We start from the raw sequence: 26,284 nt of genomic DNA, 5'->3' as shown, positions 1-26,284 counted from the left end.
GCATGTCAACTGATAGCCTCAGCTGCACGTAAAATAGCATCAAGTGAAAGAGGAGATACACAAGTAACTGCAGAACAACCTGTATCCAGACAGAGCAAGGAATGGGTCTGGGAAATCGGTGACGAGAGGAAACCAGTCCTCTTGTCAAAGCTGTGAATTATTGCCTGCTAGCTTTAAAGAACAATGTACTTTTGCAGAAATCTCTTTTAAATTACCTGAACCAGGATTAGGTTGCTTCTATTTTTAAGGAATGCCTATAAAACCTGATAGGCCTCCTGGATGAACAGGATTAGAACTACCAAACTCCCCCACCATGTGGAAGAAAATGAAAGTTGGAGCACTTTGCAGTTGCAGTAAACATGGGCAGAGAGAACTTCATTTGACAAATTAAGGTAACTGTTGCTTTTCCCAGTCAACTGCATTCACTTTGATGGAGCTTGAGGGTCTTGCTTTTAGAGCTGTTTACTTGTTATGGCTGCTTATTTGGGGCTTTTTTATTTGCCTATGGAGAGAAGGCACAGTCAAGAGGAACTTCCAGCCTTATGATGTTTTCTTTTTCTTCAGTTAGAGCAGCCCTTACCAATGGGCAATACTTGGATCACTTCACACAGCACAGCTTCAATTCTTCAGCAGTTCCTCTGGGGGCACTTTGGGCGTACTATTGATAATGGCAAGTTCTCATAACGTGGTGAATGTACATTTAATGGGACTTTTTGCACAGAGGCTTTGCGAAGTTTTTTTTCTTTTCACTATTAGAAAATACAATGTAGAGGAGACATAGCTGGTTAGAAAGGGGAATACTTGAGGGTAACCATTACAGAAATCAGCCTTGATCTCACCAGCAGATCTGACAGCTCCGTGCTGTCCTTAAGGTAACTTGGGGGAATAATGGTTAGTATTTGACTTGACTTGTGCAGATGTCCCTCTGCTGTTCTCCCTCCTGTGTGCTAGCTTGTGGTATTAGCTGCTAGAGAACATAACTGGAAGCAAGTGTTTAATGTGCAGCAATGTCTAACACAAGTTGCTCTTTTCCTCCTGCAATTCTTTTCAGACCTGTTTTACAAATGTGTAAAGCATGTCAGCAGTTTCCATCATGGGGAACAGCACAGTCTCTATGGCCTTTTGAGGATCTTGGTTTTGCCCAGGTGGCAGTGGTGGGGAAGCACTGATGTCTGCTTGCCCTGCCTTTGGGAGCCTTTCTGAGCAACACCCTACGAGCTGCCAGTGCCACATTCTCTCCTTGCTCTGTCTCCAGGTCACCCTGAGAAAGGAACAGGCTGTACAGAGAACTGAACAGAAGAACAGAAGCCTGACTTTAGGAGGTGATTTTCCTGGAGCAAAGAAGAAATCATGACTTCTTTATTTTCATTCTCCTTCATCTTTACCCAACTGCAAAAAGGATCTCCAGGAATGGTTTCAAAGCAAGACCTGGTTTGGTGTTGTGTTTTTTTTTTTTTTTTTTTTTTTTTTTTTTTTTTTTTTTTTTTTTTTTTTTTTTTGCGTGTGTGTGTGTGTTTATTTAAATTTTCTGGTTTTCTTTACTGGTATTGCCCTTCAGAGAGCATTTGGATGTTAGAAACCACCTGCAAATCAATGCAGGATTGAGAAGTTGGGATTTCTGCTTTGCAACTAACCCGGTAGCAAAAAAATACATGAAGTTACAGAAGAGGAGCAGGTCACTCCTTGCCTTCCTGCACAGTGCACAAAAACAGCAGCCAAAGGAACCCCTATGCAGTCCTGTAACCTTTCCTGCCCCACAAATAAATACTATTGAAAACTTGTGTCATCCCTGGGCTGAAATCCTTACCCTCAAGACAAGGAAGGCAGTGGATGTTCTGACTGTACAGGCACTTTCCTGCTGTCTTTGCAGAACAAAGACTAATTGTGACCATTTTTTAAATCACATTTTTTCTAAAAATTGTTTGTGAGGGGAAGGGATAGGAAATGGACTAAGAACTACAGATGACATGAGAAATGAACAGGAATCTATTAATGCTGTATGTGAGAAGTGGAGTAGTAAATAATAGTTCAAAACTTATCTGTAGATGGTTTGGCAATTCCACATCAGGAAAGTATTACTCTAAACCTGGCAGATTTTAGAAGCTATATACATTTTTCTCCCCAGACTGCTTCTTGTTATGGAAGACCCTGCTGTGAGACTTCCAAGCAAGCACATATATTTACACAAGACAATGAAACAAGACATGCAAGTAGTAGTAATAATTTTTATTTGCAAACTATACTTGCCATGACAATGTTGCCTTCTGGGAATAATGACAAAACAGCCAATAAATTGAAGAGAACTTGGCAGACCTATCAGAAATTCAACCCTATTTCAGCTTCTAGCATCAGGTGAATTGGAGATGACCTCTTTCAACTGATCTCCCGGGAAGCTCCAGTTCAGTTTGGGTTTGGGTATTTCTTGCTAGTCTCAACTATTAGAATGCAGATTATTTCTTCATATCCAGGAAAACATTCTGCATGCTTTATTTACGTGCCTGCCATTTGTTGCTACCTTGCAGCCTCTTCCACTGTTTTTTTTCTTTTTCATTCCTCAGTCCTGTATTAAGGTTTCAGTATTATGGAGCTTTTGTATTGTAAAAACTGTTACACAATGCCCCTTCATTATGGGAAGCTGTAAATCAAAGCACTGAATAAGTATTTCCATCAAGTTCTAAAAATACTGGATTGTTTGAGAGGCAGTCCCAAGAAGAAGCTTCCTCCTGTCTTGGCTAAAGTATATTTCTGTGGAAATATTTAATCCATATGACATGTTTGTGGTTGCAAGAGCAGAAGGGGAGTGAGGAGCATCCAACAGAACTAAATTTGGTCACTGTGGTCCATAATAAAATAAGGAAGCTGGTAGTTTTAATTTATGTGAAATCATCAATTTCCTCAATAGAATTGGGAAGAAAAATGCTATGAGAATGAGATGTATCAGTTATATTGACTAAAAATATTTAAAACCTTCTTCTGACAACATGAGGCTGCACTTAACAGGAAAAAGTCAGGATTTCATATGCACAATAGAAAAAACATTAAATATAGATGTTTCACTGATACTCAATTTGAGGGAATCTATTTCTTGTGTTTTAAGTGTGATGGATATTTAAAACAGCTCCTGCTATAGGAAATGGTGGTAACTGACCAAGTTTCTACACAATGCAGAGACAATAGTTTGGCAAGACAAAATCAACATAAAAAATGCACAAGCACTTGGTTTGCTGTGCAGTGTTTAATAGGACATGGGCTCCACCCTTTCCAAGAAAGCACCAATGAGTTGTAATGCCTTGACAAGTTGTGTAACTGTTGAAGGATTTCACAGGACAGGAGAGAAAACACATCCACAGCAGCATTCTTTAATTCTTTAGCACATAAACAGACCCAACAAATGGGATTTGATTTTTTATTGGTAGGATGCTCCAAAGTGCACGGGGGAAGCTGGCAGCTCCTACTGTTCTTCAGAGCAGTTCTAAAACTGTTTGTAAATGGGAAGGTAAAAGCTGCCTCAAGTTGTCATTAAGCACTCCGTAGGTAGTCATAAAAAACAAGAAATCAGGTTTGTAACACTTGTATTATACATGCCATGTTTTGCAAAACATGTGAAGTATTACATATTGCTGGAATACAAATTCAGCATTTGCACAGCTTGACTACTACTAGGAACCATTTTTAGGCTTGATTTTCTGTAGCTTTTAAAAAATAAAGTGCATGAAAATACTTGTAATGATGGCGACAGTTCTATGCTTTAGAAAGTGATGATGTCACTTAAAGCTCCTGTCCAGAAAGAGTCCCCAGTCAAAAACACCCTCAGGACCTGAGACCTGAACTCTGGAAATTAATTTGTGGATTATTTTTCTGTTTTGAAGCATGGAAGGTTTATTATGATACATTTTATAATACTGTCACAATTGGCTTTCTGACTCATTAATCTGAAAAGCTGAACCACAGGAGATTGAGAGAGCAAGTGCTGCACCGGATTAGGCATCAATCAGTTATGAAGATACTGGTCATTAAAAAAATAAAAAAGGTCTGGTTAAATTAATGCCTAGTGAACTAAAGACTGGTTTGTTCTATAATAATTGCTTGATAATCTTCCACTGGAAAGGGCTATGCTTCTAATTACAGCATAAATCATTTCCATATGCAGTGAAATTCAGTAGAGCAAATATTGGTTTTCTAAGGAGATTGGGGACTCCATTGGTATGGTGTTGTGAATGAAAACTTAAAACTATCATCTTAGGTTGAAATTGTTCCTACAGTCACTACAGATTTTAGTTCAGACTAAGGACAAAAACCAGAACCCCTGTTAACTTCAGCAGGGATTTCCATTTAATTATCCAGTGTCAGAATTTCCCTTTTAAACTGAATGCTGAGGGGTTTTAATAAAACCACCTTCCATTTAAAAAAAAATGTGTATAATTTGGCATACATATTTTGGTCGCAGAAGACTCTCTCCTGGAGAGAGTCTACAAACAAGTAGATTATCAAAGAAATCACTGAAATTCTCATCTATTCAGTCCTTGCATACTCATTCTTCTGTTAAGAGCAAGACTGATGTGATGCTTAATGAAATACAATTAATGTGTTGGTTTAGCTTTATATTAAAAGCAATGGTTACATCTCTAAGATGAATTTCTGTTAAGCTGGATATAGAGATTAAAGCTGTTTCTACAACTATGAATCACTGCTCCCCTGTTTGCTCAGGTCTTCCACACTTGCCTGTCTGGAGTAACAGAGAGGCAAGGTAATCAAAAAGATGAGCCCTGATTTCTAAATCAGATGTAAAGAGGTTGTCTGTATCTCCAAACAGAAGCATAAGAGATGGAGAGACTTCCAATAAATTACCAGACTTTGCCTAGAAAACTTGTGGGTTTGTTTAATGGTCTTTTTACCATAAGCTTACTGTACTTAACCGTTTTCTTTACACACTTTAGGTATACAAAAGTTGTACAATTTTGTCCACTTTTTATATGAAAAATAAATTTGGTTTGATACTATTTTCAGACAGAATAGATTGTATTATTAACTTCAAAGTTTAACAATACTTGTAGCCAGAAGGTTCATGAAATATGTATGAGCCCCAGCACTTCATCTTCCTTTTTACCAGATGAAAGCAATGAAGGGCTGGTGGCTGAAAGTGGCCTGATCTGAAACTCTCCCTGGGATTCTTCCAGTTTTTATGAATTTAAAAGAAGGATGAAGTGACAGCAAGCAGATGTCTGTTTACATGACTCCAGAACAGACCTCTCTGGAGAGGAGAGGGAAATTCCAAGAAAAAGCTGTGAATTGTTTTAACTCTTTCCACCTGGGATACCACAAAGGCAAATCTTTAAATATTAAGTGTCTTTGTTGTGGTTTAAACAGAACTGGTGGCTTTATGTGGGAATTGCCAGGTGAGATTCAGACATAACATTGTGCAGGACTTCAGAGGATATGCTTCTCTCTACCACCAACTGATGGACAGTGAGATTAGGGATTTGACAAAATCTGTGTAGCATTTCTTAGTAAAAAGTGTATTTCACTTACTGCTTTTATTTCATGGATACTGAAAAGGTCTGTATCCCATACCTCTTCAGAACTAGAATCATCCAAGTTATTAATTTCACTTACTCTTTAAGATTCAATATGTATAGATACTACTTAAAAACCATTTTTTACCATTTTGAAAGATCCTTAAAACTTGCAACTAGTAAAAACAAGTAGTAACTGAAAATTCAACAGGACCTCAGAACAAAAATAATGAAGCAGGAGTGTGAAAACTGCAGGCAGAAAAAGCAGCAGACGTTACAGATTGAAGTACCTTTGTAAATTGCTTTCAATTTATGTTGCAGCAACAACGCTCTTATAAAAAATATGGTCACTGGCAGGTCCCACCCTAAGATGCACTGCTGGAAAAGCTCACTGGAATTAACTTTCTTGTTCCAGCCATCAGCAAGCTTAGTTTGAAACACATTTTAAACTATTCAATCTTAATCTGTATGATTTGGAAACATTTGTATTTGCTTTGTCAGAACTAGAGGAACAGTGATAATTCAAAATAGAAAAATCTTCTTTTGATACACATAGCTCTGAATAATAAATGCTTATTTCATAATAAATCAATACATTAAAAATAATAATTTACGGGTGGCTTTAAGTCACAAAAGATTGGAAGCCTTTTAAGGGAGAAGTATCTTGTTTAAATGAAGCATCAGTCACAGAAAGAATGTTGGGAATAACTGGTGTAAAGTGACTCCAGAGAAAATGCAAGGCTTGGCCACAATGTTGTGCAGCCTGTGAAGAAACAGAGCGAGGGAATGAATGCAGGTCTTGCCTTTCTTCAGCTTGTGAAAAGTGTCCCCTTATGGGGACACTTTTAACATGTTCTGAACTCTTGCCCATGTTCTGTGCTGATGCTTTGTGATATTACAAATGACTGAGAATGACTGGTGCAAATGGTGTGTTTTTGAAGATGCAGACCCTTTCACCCGAGTGCCTCCATGCCAGGAAGTGCTGGAGGGGCAAGTCAGTTGAAGAGATGATCCTTGCCAGGCTGAAACTGGATTATTTATTTTAGGATGCTTACCTAGAAACAGACTAGTTGCTGCTAAAGATATATGCTTTGACTAGATGTGCTTCTGTTGCTTTGCTCTGATATATTAATACAGTTAGAATGACACCAGAACCTTGGTTTTTCCTTCTGCTCATTGAAGGGTTTCAAGACTGAAAGAAGTTGCTCTGTAGCAGACCTTTGGGTTGTTCAAAAGCATCTTAGTAGAATTTAGCACTGAAGTAACCAGTGCTGGACTGAAGTTGAGCTATCTTTTTTAACTGGCAGTAAGTGATTAAGTATATTAAATAGGAAAGGTTCCTAGGCAGACCTTTTTATTTCTGCTGCCCACCAAACTCAGTTCTCTTAGAAATGCATATCTGCTTTCTTGTTATTCATGGATTTAAAAACATAATACATCCTGTGGCTGCTGGAGCAAGAATACTTGATTTTATGCTTTCATGAGGTAGTTTTCCTCCATCCAACTTGGTGTACTATCAGTGAGGATATCCTTAGTGGAAATATAAGCATTTAAGAGATGGTTGTGTTGGGAAGCTACCAGAAAGAACTGGGATCAACGCAACACATTCCCTGTGCCGCCTTCTTACACATTTTTTCTGTGGTCTCTTTAGAGTGACTTTGCCTGTTTATTATTGCTGAATTTGCAATGCTTAACACAGATTTGAGCAAAACTTGTATGTTCAGTAGTAGCTTTTTTCAAATCTGAAGGGTTGCCACTATAGCAAGGTCATGTCTGTGTTGTACAGTTCTCACTGCACATCAAAGTCCACTGCTCAGCCAATGCAGGCTCATTTAGATGAGTCAGGGGGGATCTGTGTGACTCCTTGTCATAATTCTGTCATCTTCAGCAATGTAAACAAACAGGACCTGTAGGGACTGAGTGTGGTCGGTGATTGGATGACACCGATTCCATCAAACCCTCCAGCAGAGCCCTGAAGGGCGGAGTGAGCCTATTTCAATAGAAAGGACAGGGAAGGTGTGCTTATTTCCATGGAAGACAATAGAAACATCTCTGTAGAGGAAAAATTAGGGTAAGATGACCTAAGTTATCTTCTCTGGATAGTTGGGTGGGGATGTGTATGTTAAGGAAAAACAACCCACTTGTGGAAGGTCCCTGTAAACTGCTTGAAATATTCAGTACACAAAGCCTTGTGGATATGTTTAGTAATGTACTAGAATCTACTTTGCAAGATGTAGGATCATAGAGATTTGGTTGAATCTATACTGAATTGGTAGACTATGTACTGGGATGATCTAATAGCAGAGAGAAACTAAATTGGGCTGTTATCAGTAGTACATTCACAAAGTACAGACAGTAACTATTTCTTCCTCACATCACAGCAGTGAGGATGACAGGCTACAGGACAGCCAATGTACAAAACATGCAGCAATTATGAGAAGAAATTAAATACTGTCAGAAAATGCTACCAGATGCAATAGGTACCTTGAAAACAGGGATTCAAAGGTTCTTTGTGCAAACTTTCTACATGCTTGGAATTTTATTTTAGAAACTATTCTAAGTACAGGAACATGGCTGATAGTTAAGCTGTCTTCAATTCCAACAGGGCAATTTGGCAGCTCAATCATTTGCAAACAGTTACTACAGTTTCTTAACCTGTAGCTCACAGTGTGAAAACAGCTTTCCAACATGTGGAAATGAACAACCCAGTAATTTTCCTTAGTGTAATTTAATTGCCATAGCAATCAGGAGGCTATTAAAAACTTAGAGACAAGGGAAACAGCCTTAGGAAAGTGCAATGGCAAGTCACCAATAGCTTCTCAGTGCCTTCTTATAGTTATTAACTCAAGTTGTACTCTTGGACCCTTTGCAGATGTTAATTCTCTCTTTTATCTTATAATCCCTGAGATTTTCAAATCCTGTTTTTCCTTAGCTTAAAAAAAAAAGAGCCAAACCCCCAAAACTTCACAGACAAGTGGTGACAGTCTCTTCTGCAAACTGTAGGAATAGTAACATTAATTTCCAACTCTTTTAAGGGAATACAGCTCAAAGCCGTCTTTTACGTTAACCTAAAAATCTTCATAAAGCCACAGGAGGTGGTGATTTGATTTAAGAACACTGCAATTGCTACTTACAATACAATTATTGATAATACTACTCCCTAGCTGGCAATCAATGCTTTTAAAAGCTTATGTTAGCTGTTATTTGTGCTTTATGCTGTGCACTCATCCACAGAAGCTGTCAATTAGCTTGATTCCTCTCCCCTTGTTTTAACATTAGCTCTGTGATGCTTGAGAAGAGAATGATTTGCATCAGAGGGAAAGAGGTTTTGTTCTTCCCTTTACTGGTATTTATATTAACAGTTGCATCAACATCATGTTCAGCAGTTTGAACTCATAGGATTTTCCTCATGCATACAACAAGGATTTGAGCCCATTGACTCTACAGTAAAAGCTTTTAACTACCTTGAATACACACCAATTAGACTGTGGCAAAATACACATGGATACCAGGTTTAAGTGTTGTTTAATACAGCATCAAACAGCGTGGTTAATGCTACACAGTCTTTACTCTTGAGCATTTTGGAAAACATTATAAGAACTAGTTTAATTCACTGCAAGACAGTCATGTATAAAAGCAAAGGTATGAATTCGAATTCAGAGCAATTGCTAGGCAGAATAAACTGCAGTGCTGGTAAAAAGGACTGACAGATAAATGAATGAAAGAATTTTCAAATTGTAACATTAGATACTTACACATCCCAGTTGCATAAGCAAATCCTCTGACTTCAGTAAGATTACTCAGAAGCACAGCTTGAAAATCAAACACACTATAAAAAACCTTTTCTTTAGGAGGAAGGTGAACAGCTACTTGTAGAATTTCCATATAATTCATTTTTCAAATGCTTACCCCCTCTGATGTCTAATGAAATAATTTATATAAAAGAGCACATAAAGATGTCCTTAACAAGAAAAGCAACCTGACTGCAAAAGAAGTCACCCATTCTGCTGACCAGACACATTTTACCTGGTGTTCCCAGCTTTGACATTAGGAAAATGCCACATCTCAATGCATTACTTCTAATTCTAAAGAGGAGTTTAACGTGAACTTTTAAAATCCCATTTAATTTAAATTTTAATATTCTAAATTATTTAACAATTTCAATGTGTATAGTGAGTGCCAGAGAAGACTGAATATTCCATATTATAAAGCTGGAATGAAAACTAAAACCTGAAGTTTGAACTATTATAGTGCACATCTTGAGGTAACTACCCACCCAGTGTGTTGCTGCATTACATGTTCTCAGCTTATTTAAGTTCTCATTACTGTTAATGTAGTAGTGATGCAGTTCACTCAAACACAGGAGCAAACAGCACCAAGTGAATTAAATTTTTGCTGGAAGCGTTAGTCACGAGTTACACTTTTTTACAACAACAGGAGAGGAGGTCAAATGGACTTGACAGACAAATAGAAGGCAAACAAAACAATGGAAAAGTGCATGAACCCAAACTTCTGAAAAAGTAGCTAACTTAACATCTAAGAAGCCTGTTGAAGAAAGAGCAATGCCCACAGACTCAGTGTGTTCAATATAGAAGAACCCCTTCATTAACAAGGCATAAGCACTATTTTGTTTCGTGGGCTCATGAAGAAAGGATGCATTTTGCGCTCCACATTTTATCATCAAATTCTATTTCCAGAGTCAGACTGGTACTATGAAGTGGCTTCATTAGCAAATGAGGGAGTGATATAGCCTCTCTCCATCCAAGGTTTGCCAAATGGTAAAAAGAAAAAAAACCCCAAACTGGTAGGGAGGTAGGGAGGTATGTGCTTAAGCTTCCTGGATATCATGGCAAAAAGACAAAGTTTAAATTGGCTTTAAATACATTATATTTATAGTTCTGAACATGTGTTCGTGCATTTTACAGCTCTTCAACAATGACACGTTTAAGTTTTACTCTAATTACAGAATTTCTCCCAGAAGCTAGAAAGGTGAATATTTTTTAAGTATTTGTTGCTGATTCTTGACCAAATGACTGTAGCCTTTAGCAGTATGATGTACTTAAAATAGTTGAGTCATATCCCGAGGTGCACTGAAGCAGCAGTTTAACAGACAGTATTGTGGAAGGTCTGCATGGATTAAACAGTGCTTCAAGATTATTTACTCAGTTCTCTTTGGGGAATATTTACCTTCACTGATGTCTGACACCTGGTTCCAGGAGTTAAAGAGTTAGTACCAGAGGAGTCTGGCTTTGATGCCTGCAGAAACTGCAATGTCAAAGTGGAAAAATCCATCTTTGCAACGTGCAAGGGCAGCTCATACTGGCTACTGTGTATGAAGTCCCACCTCTAACAGTCTCTTTTCTCTCAGGAATCACTCACCTTTCCTTTTTCCATTCCAAACCCAGACTCTTCTCATGTCTAACTGAGAGCATATCACAGCTTCACTCTCTTAAATAAAATCATATTTTTTTCTCCAAAATCACAATATATTGCAAAAAAAATAAATTGCATTTCAATCACATGGGAAACACCAACAAAACAGGGCACTCAGTTAAGCACAGTACAACTTTTTTTTTTTCCTGTGAGTTTTACAGCACCTAACAAGATTAAAAAAAAAAAAAAAAAAAAGGGAAGAAAAATTTACACTTCAATTTTTACATTGACATTGATTAACTTATGTATAAATTCTAAAGACTACAATTTGTCAAGTCATCTCAGTTTTGCTGGTACCTATTACAGAAAACAATACTGATAGCTGCCATTTAAGGGACCATTTTTTGATTCTGGGATGAAGATTTAACCATTCTTGATATCCAGCAGGCATTATGTTCTCAGTTCTCAAGGCAGCCTTTTTGGATATAATACTGATCTGGGGTGAACTGGGGGGAAACAGAAGTGACATACTTTAGATTGTGGTCCTAAGAGTACAAAAGACTCAGCACATTTCACCATATTAACTCCCTCTTACAGTTTAAAGTTGGTCCTGAAGGAGTATTAACCTAACACATGCTGAAACAGATGAAGAGTACAGAGGACTAGTCTACCTCAGCAAAAGACAAGTTACTAAGAACAGTTTAATGGGATTTCCTGTGCTTTTCTATCATACCATACCTCAGGACTACAAAAATATGTTTTGAGTATGAAAGAAACTTAAAAGAACATGTGTTTTGAAAACCAAACTAATGGTTATATTTAACAAAGTTTTTACACTCTACCTTGGCTTAAAAGCCAAGATCAACAAACAAATAATTGTATGTTCAACAAAAATTTATCTAACTACTACAGACTTAACATGGCAAGTTAAGAACATGCCTGCAGCTGGAACTATTTCTTTTTTATTCTAAATTATGATATTCACTCCTGGTTTTAACCATGGATCTTCCATGTAAAGACAAGCTCTAAAAAAACCCAACCCATTGCTTCCCTCTTCAGTATAAAAATATAGCACATACACACACAAAACAATTCTCCTGACAATTATGCTGTAAGTAAAAATGAAAAATAATTAAAAAATATAAAACAGATTAAAAAAAGATGCTATGCATGTACTAATGTCAACTGTATAACAAAAACTGTCATTCATTCTGTACTATTCTAGCAGGTGGATCCAGAAAGAACATTTGCATTTATTTAAGCTTGATGTTTTGTATGTCCTTTAGACTTAAGTTTCACTGAACAGACTTGTTACTATAATCCAGAAATTTCTAATACTGATCCAAATATGTATTTTTTTAAACACAAAAGCAAATTCCAGAATTAAGCTTGTGACTCAAGAGTTTGCTCAACAAATTAGACTTTCCAAAACCAATACATCTGTTTCCTGAGATGGCTGTAAGTCATGTTTCAACTTCACATTACACTGCAAATAACAAAAATCACTATGCACAAAACCAGACATTAACTACAGGATACAAACACATTTACAGAAGTCACCTAATTTCAGTGTTGTGAACTACTGTGTTAACGTGTACACCTTAACAAAGCTCCTAAAATATTCTTTATACATTACAAAACAAGGATTTACAAAACTTTATTTTATTTCCAAGTTATTTCATTCTAAAAACGTTGAAACATAAAAAATACCACTCCCTAAGAGACTTTACAATAAAAGGCTAACAATCTGGCATGGGAGAGGTAAGTATATGGAAACTTGTTTTAACAGTCACAGATCAGTCGCTGGTGATTAAAGAACACTTTGTCCTTCAGCTGGTAGGCACTTCCACATAGCCAGAAATATAAGTTTTCCTACCACTCCATTTGTCTCCCATACATAAAAATATCCAATGCAATTAAAAAGGTAGGATAAAAGGGTGGACATGTGATGAAATAAAAGTATTATCTAAGGTCTTGATTATTGTTCATCTTGTGTAAGTGTAAAGATTCTGTCCCAAAGTTTTCCTGACAAGATGGAGTTATCTGGCCTTTAAAAGTGTTAGCTGAAATACCTCCCTTTTTTACCAGTGCATGTTGTTTGCTCACTGCTGTATTGCTGGTTTATGTCTGTAACAGAAACTGGCTCTAGGCCAGCCCATGGGTCCTCAAGCATTGAAGGTCTGTAATAGTTTTCCACATCATTAGACACTCTTTTCTCTCTGCCATGCGCTGTACCAAATGGAGTAGATGTCCTGGGTGATCCCTTTGGAAGAAAACCATCAGGTAAAGAAACATTTAATAGTCTAATTCAAACTAAGAAAAAAAAATTAAAAATAAATTAAAAATGTTTCCTTCTACTGTAGTAGAGCTCTGAAGCTGATTATTAATTTTACTTACTACACCTCACTTGCATCTTCCTCAGGAAATATTAACTTTAATGTATTTTACTTATGAGTGATGATTTACCAGGATAAGAAAAAAGCACCACCACAGCCTTCTCCCAAATACTTGTTTACATCACTCTGGCCCATAGCTGCAGAAAAGCAGCTCATGCTGTTTTTCATAACCTGTCAACAACATGTCTAACAAAAGCTGAACAACAAATCAGAGGCTGAGGAAGAGTTGACAATATTAACAAGAGAAGAAGTCAAACATTAAGTACTTACAGATTGAACACAGCATTGTATAATGCAAACAGCTACAAAGAATTCATTGGGGAAAAAAATCCTCTTTTAACCAAACCAGTGTTCTGTGAAATTTGAGAACAGATGATTTTATATACAATCTCAGTAGTAATGAGTGATTTAGTGGGTACTGACTTTTGAAGGGAGCTTTTCATATTTGATTTTTTTTTTTTTTTAACATCAAGGATCACAACAACTGCTTCTGTAAAGCTCCTACAAGTCTGAAGCTGAAAGAGTGCTGGTATATAAAGGAACTCTGATAATAATTTTCTCCTGTTAGCATCATCCACTGTTCTCCTCAGATTCACTCCTATAAAATGTGAAGTTCTGTCTAAAGCTGTATTTATTTAAATTAATTTGTTTTAACCAAAGTAGAGCAACCCATAGTACAGATGCACAGTAATCTATAAGCATGCCTACTGCATTCTGTATGGTTAGAGCACAGCACGCTTTGAGGCCGGTTATCAGATTTTGTAAAGCAGGGTAAAAGCACTTGATTAATGGCTGCTTTCCCCCACAGCCCTGCCACCCCTGAACTTTTGGATCAGCAGTGATGGTATTTGATTTTTACTAGGAAGCTCTAACAGCATCTATGTAAACAGATCACATGAAACAATTTCTAAGAAAAACTGTGAAATGGTGCCACAAAGTGAAAGACCCAATGTTTAGCCAGAAGAATAGATTTCACTCCAACAGCTTGAACCTATTCCTGCTAACACCTGTGGCAGGAACGTGCTGATGTTCCCAGCAAGAACTTTTCAGGAGCTCCTGAAATTTGATGACAATGGGCACATGATCAAATGTGGGAACATCCATGTCTTATTTATAGGGCACTTGTTCCTAATGATTCTTTGCAGCTGTTATGGAGCTAAGATGATGATCCCAAAACAGCAGAATTTCTAAAAGGTTGTGAATTACTATACTGCATCAAACCCCATGAGGGTCAGAGAATCACCTCACAATACATCTAAAAAACTTTCTAAGGGGCATGGAGTTTCCTAGAGGAAGCTGACATGCTCTAGCAACAGTGCCATTTATGTTAAGCACCCACATTTGGTAGTGAAACAGCAGTACCCAGTGCACTCTGTCCTAAATAAACACAAAACCCCACCATCTCTAAACCACCACATTTAATGAAGACCTTTTAACTTTGGCATTGTAAAACAGACTGAATGTGGAGCACATTTATTGCTGTGTTTAATCTGCAGAAGGCAAAAGAAACATGAGCTGCTATAACGATCTGCAGTACTCAGTGAAGGAGCAAAATAATTCAATGGTAAGTCTCATTTGTATGGATTTATTTAATAATCTTAAGTTTCACTACAACATGAAGCAGGTCACCAGTAGCAGTGACATTACACTGACATTTTAGTATTTTTGAAATCTAGGAAATTTATTATTATGTAATACAAGACTGACAGCCTTCAGTACATGTTAAATTTAAGAATGCAGATTATTTAAGTTTAGAATACTAGTTATCATATGCTTTTTTTCCTCCCTCTGAATTTTTTTATAGGGAAGAAAATCAAAACGTGATTATTCACATGACAGGCCTGTGGAAAAGGAAATCAGCCCTACCTGTAGAAGTGAAACCATTCAGTGCAAGAGGCACTATCTGGTACCAAAGGTAGTTTAAAAAAAACTTTCCATTAGTTGTCACTAATGCCAACCGCCCTTTCTCTATAAACTTTCCTTAAAAAACCAGTAAATCTATTCTCAGTACTTCTTCTTCAGATAACAAATCTCTGTTTGGAGTAGAAAATAATTTATTTTAGTGCTATTCATTAAAAAGTTACTGAATGGAGTAATATGCCTTGAAAATGGGGACAGTCACTCCCTTCATCAGCTTGCCTCACCTGATGTAATTACAGCTGGCTGGCATATGAGTAAGCCACAAAAATTACAACTGTACCATTTCAAAAGGGTAGCATTTGTTTTACTTTTTATAATGATTTTTGATTCACACCACTCCACAGCTGCTGCTAGCAGCTAGTTCAGTAATTCCTGCTGAGTCTAGGGAATGAAACATTACCACTACGTGAATTCTAAGCCGAGATAAGAAATACAACAAAGTCAAACCACAGAATGGTTTGGGTTGGAAGGGACCTCAAAGATCATCTAGTTCCAACCTTCCTTCTGAGGGCAGGTTGCTCAGAGCCCCATCCAGCCCAGCCTTGAACACTGCCAGGAATGGAGCATCCACAGCTTCTCTGGGCAACCTGCCCCATGCATCACCATCCTCACAGTAAAGAGCTCCCTAATATCCAATGTAAACTTACTCTCTTACAGTTTAAAGGTATTCTCCCTTGTTCCCAGAAACATGTTTTCCTAAAATATAAAGCAGAAGCATCTCTGTAGAAAAAACAGAAAGTGTGGTAAACTGCTGGTCACATAAAGGTTGAGTTAGCCATGTCAGAAAAAATAAGCTCAGTATGTTCTTCTTCAAGTTTTCTGTTTGTTCCAAAGAATGAAAGTCTGCAAGCATAAAGTGAGTACAGAATGCTAATGGTATGACATTAATATAACACTAAACTAAATATAAATTATCTTTTGGATTTTCCAATGCAATTTTAAAGGGCGACTTAAGACTTTAATCTCAAAAGTGAGTGTAGCATCATAAATGTCAAAGCATTGGAGTTCACTTAACAGGATCTGCAGAGGAGAGGGGACAATGCAGGTGCCTCACGAGAAATCTGATGCTTAGAAAATGCAGAAAGGCCTTCTACCTGAACCTATTTATGGCCTCATGGGCAGAGATCCCTGCCCACACCAAAGCAGATGAGGACTTGTGGTTTATGATATTAACTCCCTCTGTGATTGCCCCTGCTGCCCTCCCAGGCAGAACAGCTCATGTGCACACACGTAAAAGTGCAGACACACTTGTCTCTAGTCCTGGGCAAAGCTACACACATCAAATATCCTTTGAATCCCTGGAGGAATTGCCATCAGGCTCCTAAACTGCTCACAAGGTCTAAAGAGGGAAAAGGGAGAAGGGAAGATGTTGTGACAGTCTGAGACTGGATTCATACCTGTACCTTCCTTATGTCATGTTTCTTACCTCAGAATGTAACCTGACTTTATGTCAGGTTTCTTACATCCAGAATGGAGCCTATGGAGGGTTCCTCTCCTCAGCTCCTGACATGAAATAGTTCTGACTAAAACTAAAGACAAAAGGATTCCTGCATATTCTTCTGCTCAATTAATTCTAAGGCAGGCTTTGAAAAAAACACTTAACTGAACAGCCAAAGAATGATCTTTTGAAGGGAAATTAGACATCAATGACATTAAAAATGCAGAAATGCCACATGCTTATCTTTTTCAAAAGGCACTGAGGTTATGAAATCTGGCTTCCACACCAGGAGAGTCTCTACTGTTGCACTGAAGAAAATGTATAAATTTTATAATGATCTCCTTCCACCACTATGAGATTCCTGAGTTAACTGTATGATAAGAAAATAACAAAATACTAGTCTTCAGTGGGCACGTGGCAATGCAGTGCAGGCACATTAAGATTTCACTTATCTCTATTAAGACGAGACTTCATTATCAGACTTTCATCCTTCGAGTACCAATAAGAGCACAAAAAAAACCAAAACAAAAACCCTTATCATTGTACTGAACGTGTCCCTTGTCACACTTTTAAGGTTTCTCTAATACTGCATAAAGCCAGTTATATCCAGAAACTGTTATCCTGCCATCCCTGTGTGCACTGGGCACATGCTACAACCAACAGAGCTGGAAAAAAGCTTAACTCCCAGAACCTGTTGTTAATGGCTTTCAGGAAAACTCTACAAACAGAAGCTTTCAGTGCAGAGCAAAGACTGTAAAATGAGTCTTTTGCCACAACAGATGCTCTCATTCCTGCTTAAAGGAGCCTCAGGTTAATTCTCTTTAACAGAGCACTGCTTTTCCCTGACCGTGTCCCTGAAGAGTGTGGATGGGGTGTCGGCAGCGCGGCTCCCACGACGGAGGCACGGCGGAGTAAAAACACCCCACGCCTCAGCGCTGCATTAAAGAAACCTGATCAAAGGGAGCACGTACAGGAGAAAGTGTTTGCTGCCGTTTCTGCCCGGTGCTTAAAGCTCTACCTTCATACGCCAGAATATGAAAAAGAAAGTTGCACTTTTGTGTCTTCACACCTCGCCAGGCCTGAGCCCTCTTCCCTCTCCTCATCTCACAGCTGCCTGTCCTCTCCGCTGCGGGGGGAAAGCTGATGTTGCCCAGGGCGGTTCGGGCCTCGCTCTCCCATGAAAACCCTGCTGGCGGTGGATGCTGCGCTGGCACAAGCCCCCAGCGTGCCTTCCCCAGCCAACTACGGGCCCCGCTTAAAAGCAGCGGCAGCAGCAGCTCCCTCCTTCCTTCCCTCCATCCCCACGTCCCTCTCCGCCCTGCCTCATACCTGGAAGTGCCTCTGGAAGCCGCCGGGCGAGCGCTTGTGCTGCGGCGGCGGGTGCAGAGGCGCTCCGGCCGGGGAGGCGCCGCCGTAGGGGGCCGGGTACCGGGGACTGCCGCCCTGCGGCCTGCGCGGGCTCTGCGGCCCCGGCGAGGGGCTCCCGAACCGCCCGTGGAACGCGGGGCCCCGCGGCGAGGGGCCGCCGCCGTACGGCCCGGGCCGGGGCCCGTAGGGCGGCGTGTGGTGGGGACTCCCGTAGCCCCGCGGAGAGGGCGGCAGCGGCCCCCCGCCGGAGGGAGGGCTCCGGAAGCCGCCGCCCGCGTAGGGAGGTGTCGGTGCGCGGAACCCCGGCCGGTACATGGCCGAGAATGGCGGCGGCGGGAGCGGGACCCGGGCAATGGCGGCGGCGGCGCCGCGTCCGCTCTTCTCTCTTCCCCCACCTCCTCCCCGTCAGGCGGGCGGCGGGTTCCGGCCTCTAAACGTTCCGCGGCGGAGAGGGCGTGGGGCCGCCCGTCCCATCCCATCCCATCCCATCCCATCCCGGCCCGGAGCGGGAGGCGGCACAGCGACTCGGCGCGCCGAGCCGCAGGGATCCCGCGGGCTTTCAGCTGGATGGGAGGGATCGGGAGCAGGGTCTCGGGAGAGGCCTGAGGCGATGGGCTCACGGCCTGGCTGTCAGTGCGTGTCCGCGGCTGTACAGCTGCTAAAAAACAACGAAACGAGCTCCTGTAAAGCAAAGCGAGTGTTTACCTCACATTTCGTGTCACTTTAGGTATGTTTATCGCGCGCCTTTGTTCTAGAGTCTCAATGTCTGGGCCTGCAAACGCTGCGTGTCCCCAGTGAAGAGACACAAGTGACATTTAAGGAGAAAAGGGTTTTCCTCACAGCCGGTTTGAACCGCCAGCAATTGAGTGAGTGGCACCTCAGGCAAAGGTACCACTCATACAAACTCGTAGTAAAATGCTATTTTGTAGGAGAACTTCTTATTTAGCACAAAGTCAATTTAACAATGTTATTTATTACCATCCCTGCTTTCTACTCAGGTAGAAAATTAATCCAAATCCTCAACAGCTCTGTAAAAAAAAAAGGTAAAGATTTTATTACTATTATTATTTTCTGTCAGTACAACAAAGCACTGTTCAGTTTTAGGACATTGCAACACAGGAAAATTAAAAAGGGCTTTCAGAAGAGCAGTGAACAAAAGTTAACTATTAAAATAAGCAGAAAGTTTCTATGCTTTATACACCAGTCTTTTCTTTGACTTTAAACAGGTGGTGGGTTTTTTTTGGTGTTTTTTTTTTTTTTTTTTTTTTTTTTTCTTTTTTCAATGACAACAACTAATTTTATATTCACAGGGAACTCACCTCCCCACTGTTATACAATGTCTCTGTGAAAAATGAGGCAATGTCTTTTAAATTTTGAAATGGAAAGAGACTACACCTGCTCATCTAAATTTTTTTATAATCCTTAAGTTTGGAAGACTGTCTGATTTTATTGTGCACACAAGGAATGCCACAAACAAGACAGTTTATCAATGTAAATTATCAATGTAAATAATCCGATCTGTCTCCTTCCAAAAAAGTACAGTTTAACTTAAACCCTTTTCACACCACATGAATTAGAAATACATATCGTTGTGCGCCTGTCGAGTTATACTGGGGTGATTATGCTGATTAATTTCTTCTTGTTGACAGATCTTTAAGCATCCATGTAATACTTTTTGTTATCCAGCATGTCCAGTCAACAAACCTGTCGTGTAGATTGTCCCTGTGTTCTGCCCCAGCATTTAATGTGACATGCCTTAAGCCTGTGCTGTTTGTCATGCTCGTTTTCAGGTAGTCAGCAGTATTGTCAGCAGTTTTCTTATCCTCACGTATTTCTTATAAATAAATGCCGAACCTCTGTGCAGGCTTTTTTATCCCATTAGAGAGGCAAGAAGACACGATGGTGTTCCTGTAACAGGCTGCCTGTGCTCTGTCCTAACACAGACTAAAAATAGTCTGAGGGCCCTTCCTTCAGAGAAGAGTTGCTCCAGGGTCAGTTCAAGCCTACCCTTCCATAACTACCCCCAGCTGAAGATGCAGCTGAAGAGTGTCAGTGACATTGTGTTATAAATTATTAGAAGCCAATCCAAAATAAAAGAATTTATTTAGCAATTTTCCAAGACCAAATTAAAAGGCCCCAGTAAAATCGGACAACATCGATGGAATGCTGGATGGACAGAGTGACAGCATCAAGGGTGCCATCCAACCTTGCCCAAGAATGCTGGGTCTCCTACAGCTTTTATACAGTTTTTCTGTCCGGAGGCCAAGTCTATGGAAAGTCCAAATGTTCATGCATTTCTTTATTCCCAAGTAAGGTTTTGAAAGTATGAAAGAGGTCTCAAGAATCTTCCCGGACTCTTCCTTTGGGGGGCTGATTTGATCATCCTCCGGATCCTCCACCAAAACTGATATCAGGTCTTGAGTAGCCATGAAGTGGAAGTCCATCCTTGATGAAGGGGCCATCTCCAGCCAGGCCCTGTCGTTTCTGTTGCAAATTTTGTGGTTTCACAGCTGCACAATGGGCCTTGGAATCCCGGAGACGCCCCGAGTAGCTTTTTAATAATCCAAGCTTTGAATACAATATTTTATAGGCGAATTTATACATCACATCTATCACAATTGCACCTTCAGTGAGGGCGAACTGAGCGGGATCCCCCTCCTGCTGCTGAGTGAAGGTACCGACATCCTGTAGGGCCGCCCGCCTCCCTAAGGGGGGAAACCCTTGGGGTGTTGGGGCTGTGTCTACTTTTATTCCACCTCGGCAATGTCGTATGTCACGTTCTGTACGCGGAACTGGGAGTACAAATTTCCAGCCATCAAACAGCGGAATTCCCGCCGCAAACATCTGCCGGACGCTTCCCTGCTCAGTGGAGCCCAGGCAGGAGCGCTCCATGGGACAGCCGAGAAGAACCGCGGTCCCTGAACTGCAGCGCCCCGCCGGGAGTGGAACCGGCCCCGGCCCCGCCCGCGCCTGCGCGCCCCCGCCGCGGGGATCCAGGGCTGTCCCGGGAGCGGGAGGGAAGGGAAAGGAAGGGGGCGGTGGCGGCGGCGCTTGCGCCCAGCGCCGGCTGCTGGCTCCAGTGGCGGGGATGCTGCGCGCCGGGCTGGGAAAAGGGAGCCGATGTTGCGGAGGGCTCTGGAGGGGCCGGTGCCCCGCGGCTGCCGCCGGCAGCGCCAGAGCCCTGAGCGCCGCCTCTGCCTCGCCTTCCCCGGGCAGCGCCGGCGGGGCGCGCAGCGGAGGCGCTTCCCCGGCAGGTACCGAGCCGTGCCGCGCCCCCTCCTCCTCCTCCTCCTCCTCCTCCTCCTCCTCCTCCTCCTCCGCATCCCGCCTGCCGCCGCGTCGGGCTCCTCTGTCCCTGTGATCCCGCCGGGCTGAGTTGGTCCGCTGGGGCGGGGGTGGGAGCCGCTCCGCCGAGGTTTGGGAGTGAAACACCTGCGGGAGGGTCCTGGAGGGAATGGCCAGGGGGTCCCTGCGCGGCCGGGCGGGCGCTGCCCCGGGCAGACTCGGGGGCTCGGACTTTGCCCCGCGGCCGAGAGCGCTGCCCGCAGCCGCTCCTGACACACCGAGCGTGTCGGCTCCCCGGGCAGCCCTGGCTCCTGGAATGCCCTGCTCCGGGGCCCCATCTTTTTGCAAGGTTACCAAAGTCTAACTGTGTGCAATTGTGCCTTTTTTTTTTTTTTTTTTTTTTTTTTTTTTTTTTCTTCTTAATGGAGTGAAATAAACCCAAGCTCTGCAGCAAAGCGATCGCTCTCTGGCTTCAAGTTTCTGTGTTATTAAATAACATAGAGAAACAGCAATAACAGCGTAGAGAAATAACAATAGCGTTGGTGGCGTTAGAATCGGAGGAAGTTTGCAGTTCTGCCCTCCACTATGAACATACCGAGTGTGTGCCGGGATGGAGTGTACCCATTGATTGTGAATTAGTCCACGGTAGCGATGGATAAAGTGAAAAAATACTGATTGTGCAGTCCCAGTAGAGACAATAGACTTGAGCAGTCATGTGTTTTGGAATTGAAAGTAATTGGAATAGGATCTGTTAATTTGCGTTGTTGCAAAAATTATTTTGCTCTTTTCTAGGTGCCCTCTTCTGTCACAAGTATAAAGGAAATATTTTTGGAGTATGACACAAGAATTAATTTCTGTATTATGGAACGATCTCTCTGTTGGTTGCTTATTCGTATTGTTAGGCTAGGCCAACCTTGGGACAAGCTGAGCTTAAATAAAGAGTGTAAATCATATTGAGAGTGAGCGGGTCTATTCTTAATAAATGTTATTTATGAAAGATACATTTGACAGTCTAATTGACAATAAATTAAAACATAATGGGAATCAAGAGTTTATACAGAGGATATAGTTAGAGCTGGGAGAGTGATTTTTCATTCAGTCATCGAGTTACTGGTATAAATAAAAGCAAAAACAAAAGAGGAAATGTGAGTTTGCATTTTAGAAAATTTAGACTGTCTAACTTTGGGTATGTGCCTGCTTGGGAAGCTAGTGATGAAGATAAAAAACCCAGGAGATGTTTCTAGTTAATGCTGATCAATTCTGATCTCTTGTGTTTATGATGTGTTTTTGGGTTTTTTTGTTCCTACAATAGATAGCACTCCCCTATTCAGGATTCATGTACCGGAACTGTGGGTGTCAAAAGGCTTTCTACTGTAGTTATTTCAGCAAATTAGTGTCACACTGCGTATATAATCTAGATCATATATACACATATACACACACGTATATATACATATGTATGTGTATATATATGTGTATATATATAACATCTGTGTCCCTCTATTCTGAAGAGACTAACAGGTCTGTTCTTGATTTTCAAAAGCAAACTTCTGATCTCTCTTCTTTCTTGCATTTCTTCATCATCATGGGTATGTTATTTACTGGTATTAAAAAACAAACAAACAAAAAAACCCAAAAAACAAACCACAATGGTCTGTTTGTCTTCAGAGCAACAGTTGTGCTCTCCTATTCTGTTCCAGCTATGGAAGAGTCCTAATCCTGAATGGAGTGTTAGATGGTGCCATAATGTGAGTGATATGATCATTAGTAAGGGTTCATGAGTTTTAATTATCCATACATACATCTTTATGCTTGATCTTAACATTTTACAGGCTTTTTTGCGAAATATCTTTATTGATTCCTATAACTTGGCTGCAGGTAGAGAACCTGTTGGCTCTGAAAAATTGCTGTTGTTCTGGTAGTGTATCTGTGAGTAGCCCTAAATATTGGCTCAGGATGAGAATAGGTGAGCTATTAAAGAGCAGCTCTGAAAAGTGTGGAAATAATAGAGGAAGGTGGATTTTTTAAACTGAAATTACATATTTTAATTTTTGGAGAGCTTCAGTAAAGCTTTTTACATATTTTTGGAAAAAAAGAGTAGTGTTTTTGTGGAGCAAATTGTGCACTCAGCTTGATAAGACTGAAATTATGCTGGATGCTCTGTGGTGTTTACCTGCCACAACTATTTTTCAGTGTCTGGAACTCAGAGGTGTGGAGCACTGAAGAGAAGTAGCAGCATGAGATTTTCCAAACAGCTTTAAAAGTGCAAAACACATGGCCGTTCCTAGATGTGCATGTTCTCAACATGCTGCTCAGTCTGGGTATTGTATTAAAGCACAAAACCTGTTAAAATGGAAATCTCTCTGTAGTAAGTAGTAATAATGGAGGAAAATTTCTTAAAGATGAACAGTGGGATGCAAGTGCCCTCATTGAGAGCAGTACAGTTAATGCAAATGTTTTAGCAGAAGCCTTGAATTTCTAATGCTGCTTCTCTGTAGCTTTTAAAAATCTCTCTCTTGATATACATCTCCTTCTTCCCATATGTAGGAAGGAGAGTTATGAGGGTCACTGAAAGATGGTTCAGGTCTAATGGAGGGAACGTGGATCAGGTAATAACAGGCATGCACTGCTGCATGATATAGGAGATACACCACACTGCCCTGCAGGCTTTGTATGAATGTGGTTTGTTTGATTCCCACCCCCTCACCCCCCCTGCCACGTTTTGCATCTCTCTAACCAGGATAAGTACCAAAAAGAGATGCTTGCCACAAGTTGGTATGTGTCATTTTAGTGGTGTTACTGGCCAGGTGCTTTTGTTCTGTGTGTGATATGAGACCATCTTCCAAATAGTCTGAATGAGTGTCCACACAGGGTGATGAAATGTTTGCATCTCTAGCCTACAATTAAAGACTGAGGGAGAAGAAGATAGCGCAAAGCCACCAAAGAAATAGATTACTTGCTCTGTCTGTGATGTTTATTGCCATTACTGTTGTTAAACCTGGTTGGAAAGCATGAGGGAAAGGAAGAAAGCATTGTGTTTTTTTAATAATTATTTTGCATGTGCAGCTGCCATTGAAAGAGTATTTCCTTGGCTCATATATTCTGCCTTAAATTTTATAATGGGGATATTCTTTTTTTGTGTGTGTGATGCAAGTGGATGGGTCTACACAGGTCAAAACACTTTGTGCGTTCTACTATGCTTCCTGGTTGGTCTAGTACCCTTACTTTTAGCTTGTGCCTTTCTGATATTGCTTGCTAAAATGCTTTTGTTGTATCTTTCTTCAGATTAGTCTTTAAAAGCTGTTTCAGTGTTTGTGGAAGGCACATATAAAATATCGCTAAAGTAGCTTTATTGTAGACTTGCTTGGGAGTTAGAATAGGTTCTGAAATGTCATACATGAGGTTTTCCAACTTTGAAAGACTTCACTAATGTAATATGCACCTAATAACCAGCTTGTTCAGAAAGCTTTCTTATCATTCAGTAGGGAGGGAGATGAGGGAGGATAATGAGTGTCATGAAAACAATGTGTTTGGTTTTTTGAGATCTAAGTCACTGTTTTTTCTTTCCTGTCAGGTGCTAGTAATGTAAAGCCATTGGATGGTGTGAAAATTCTTGATTTAACAAGGTTTGTGTTTTGTCTGTTGTTTATAACCGTGTATCTAAATGCAATTGTTCTCATTGGAAAAACTAAGAAAACAGTTTTTTTTTTTTCATGTTAAAGGGTTCTTGCAGGACCATTTGCTACAATGAATTTGGGAGATCTAGGGGCTGAAGTTATCAAAGTGGAAAAACCAGGTAAGATTTTTATTTGTTTATTTTAGATATAAGAAGAACTGGATATTAAGTGTATGTATGTATATACATATATATATATTTACACACAAATATAGTGTGTGTGTATAAAGTAAGGACATTTGGAAATTGGCTTCTAATTAAATTTTGTGTATTTTTAGCTTAACCCAATGGTTTACCTCTTCCACTCAGCATATGCACTTCTTATCCAAAGAGTTGCTAAGGATTGGGTAATGGTGAAAAAATGCTTCATTCTTGTGGTATAGCTACACTTTTTTAGTTTGTAAGACTGTATAAGAAGAATAACAAATTAACAAATTGCATGGCATTTGGGTCTTTTTTAGAAGTAGTCCCCTGCTTGGCTCTAAGTTTTGTACATCATTATGTATTTGAGGTGTGCAGTTATGCCATAGCAGCTGCACATTATGTAATGTATTCTTTCCTTTAAGTTTCCATATTTTAAGTTTCTCTCTTTTGATATTACTAGTTGGTGAAAATAATTGAGATGCTAAACAGTATTATACTTCCTATATTTTATAACATAACAGTTTATAATAATTTGTAAAATAAATTGAGATACTAAACATACTACATTTTCTATATTTTATTTCTAATAGAAAATATTGAATGTTTGAAACATTTAATGAAACAGTGAATGTCTGATAAAGCTTTTGCCACATCAATCTATAGGTCATCTGTATTTACTGACCATTGTTATGAAGGTTTTCACTTTTGTGACCAGGCAAAGGTACATCAATTTTGTAATGTCAGATTAGACCAACACTGGTGGGATTCCAAACATTCAGGTAGTAGGGATGGAGCAATATCAGCAATTAAGTATGAAGTAATGGTTTTGGAGCTTTGCACTGTTTGTGATCAAAGGAGAAGGGCAGCATCAGAATTCTAAACTTCAAACATTTTGGAATGTGAGTAATCTTCTCTTTCTGTGAGAGGATCTCTGTTTTCACAGGAGTATTGATCCAAAAAGAACAGTAACCCCACTAGTGTTCTACATGGAAAGTATTACTGAAACGTTTTACTTTGTGTCACTTGAAGTACTCACACAGAGAAGAGATCGCCCCTGCCCCCCTAAGCATCTTGCTTGAACCAAAATAGTCTTTTGAGATATTAAACAGTAAAAATGTTGATAAGCAATTTATATATTTGCATAACTTTTGCCACTGTAGATCTTAAATGG

General features: G+C 40.2%; 2 protein-coding genes across 9 annotated transcripts in view; one reads left to right on the top strand and one right to left on the bottom strand.

Annotated features, from left to right (window-relative positions):
- Positions 1 to 7,553: 7,553 nt before the first annotated feature.
- Positions 7,554 to 18,323, bottom strand: MPLKIP (M-phase specific PLK1 interacting protein; the record flags this gene model as incomplete). The annotated part of the gene is made up of 2 exons (XM_083856438.1): positions 7,554 to 13,149; positions 17,970 to 18,323. 2 exons carry the CDS (start codon positions 18,321 to 18,323, stop codon positions 12,946 to 12,948), a joined length of 558 nt encoding a protein of 185 aa, XP_083712564.1. The 3' UTR covers positions 7,554 to 12,945.
- Positions 18,324 to 20,088: 1,765 nt separating this feature from the next.
- The window catches only part of SUGCT (succinyl-CoA:glutarate-CoA transferase), a 317,512-nt gene continuing 311,316 nt past the window's right edge, over positions 20,089 to 26,284 (top strand). For 3 of the 8 annotated variants that reach the window (XM_083856372.1, XM_083856371.1, XM_083856370.1), the window contains exons 1-3: positions 20,093 to 21,262; positions 24,868 to 24,919; positions 25,016 to 25,089. In XM_083856372.1, coding sequence (XP_083712498.1) covers positions 20,779 to 21,262; positions 24,868 to 24,919; positions 25,016 to 25,089 — 610 coding nt within the window. In that variant the 5' untranslated portion in view covers positions 20,093 to 20,778. Of the gene's footprint in view, positions 21,263 to 24,867; positions 24,920 to 25,015; positions 25,090 to 26,284 lie in introns of all 8 variants that reach the window. The other 5 variants (XR_014589484.1, XM_083856374.1, XM_083856373.1 and 2 more) reach the window with 4 other exon arrangements.

The sequence above is a fragment of the Zosterops lateralis genome, assembly GCF_965231275.1.
Source record: "Zosterops lateralis genome assembly, chromosome: 1".
Lineage (NCBI taxonomy): Eukaryota > Metazoa > Chordata > Aves > Passeriformes > Zosteropidae > Zosterops > Zosterops lateralis.
This window is presented reverse-complemented; position numbering and strand designations above follow the sequence as displayed.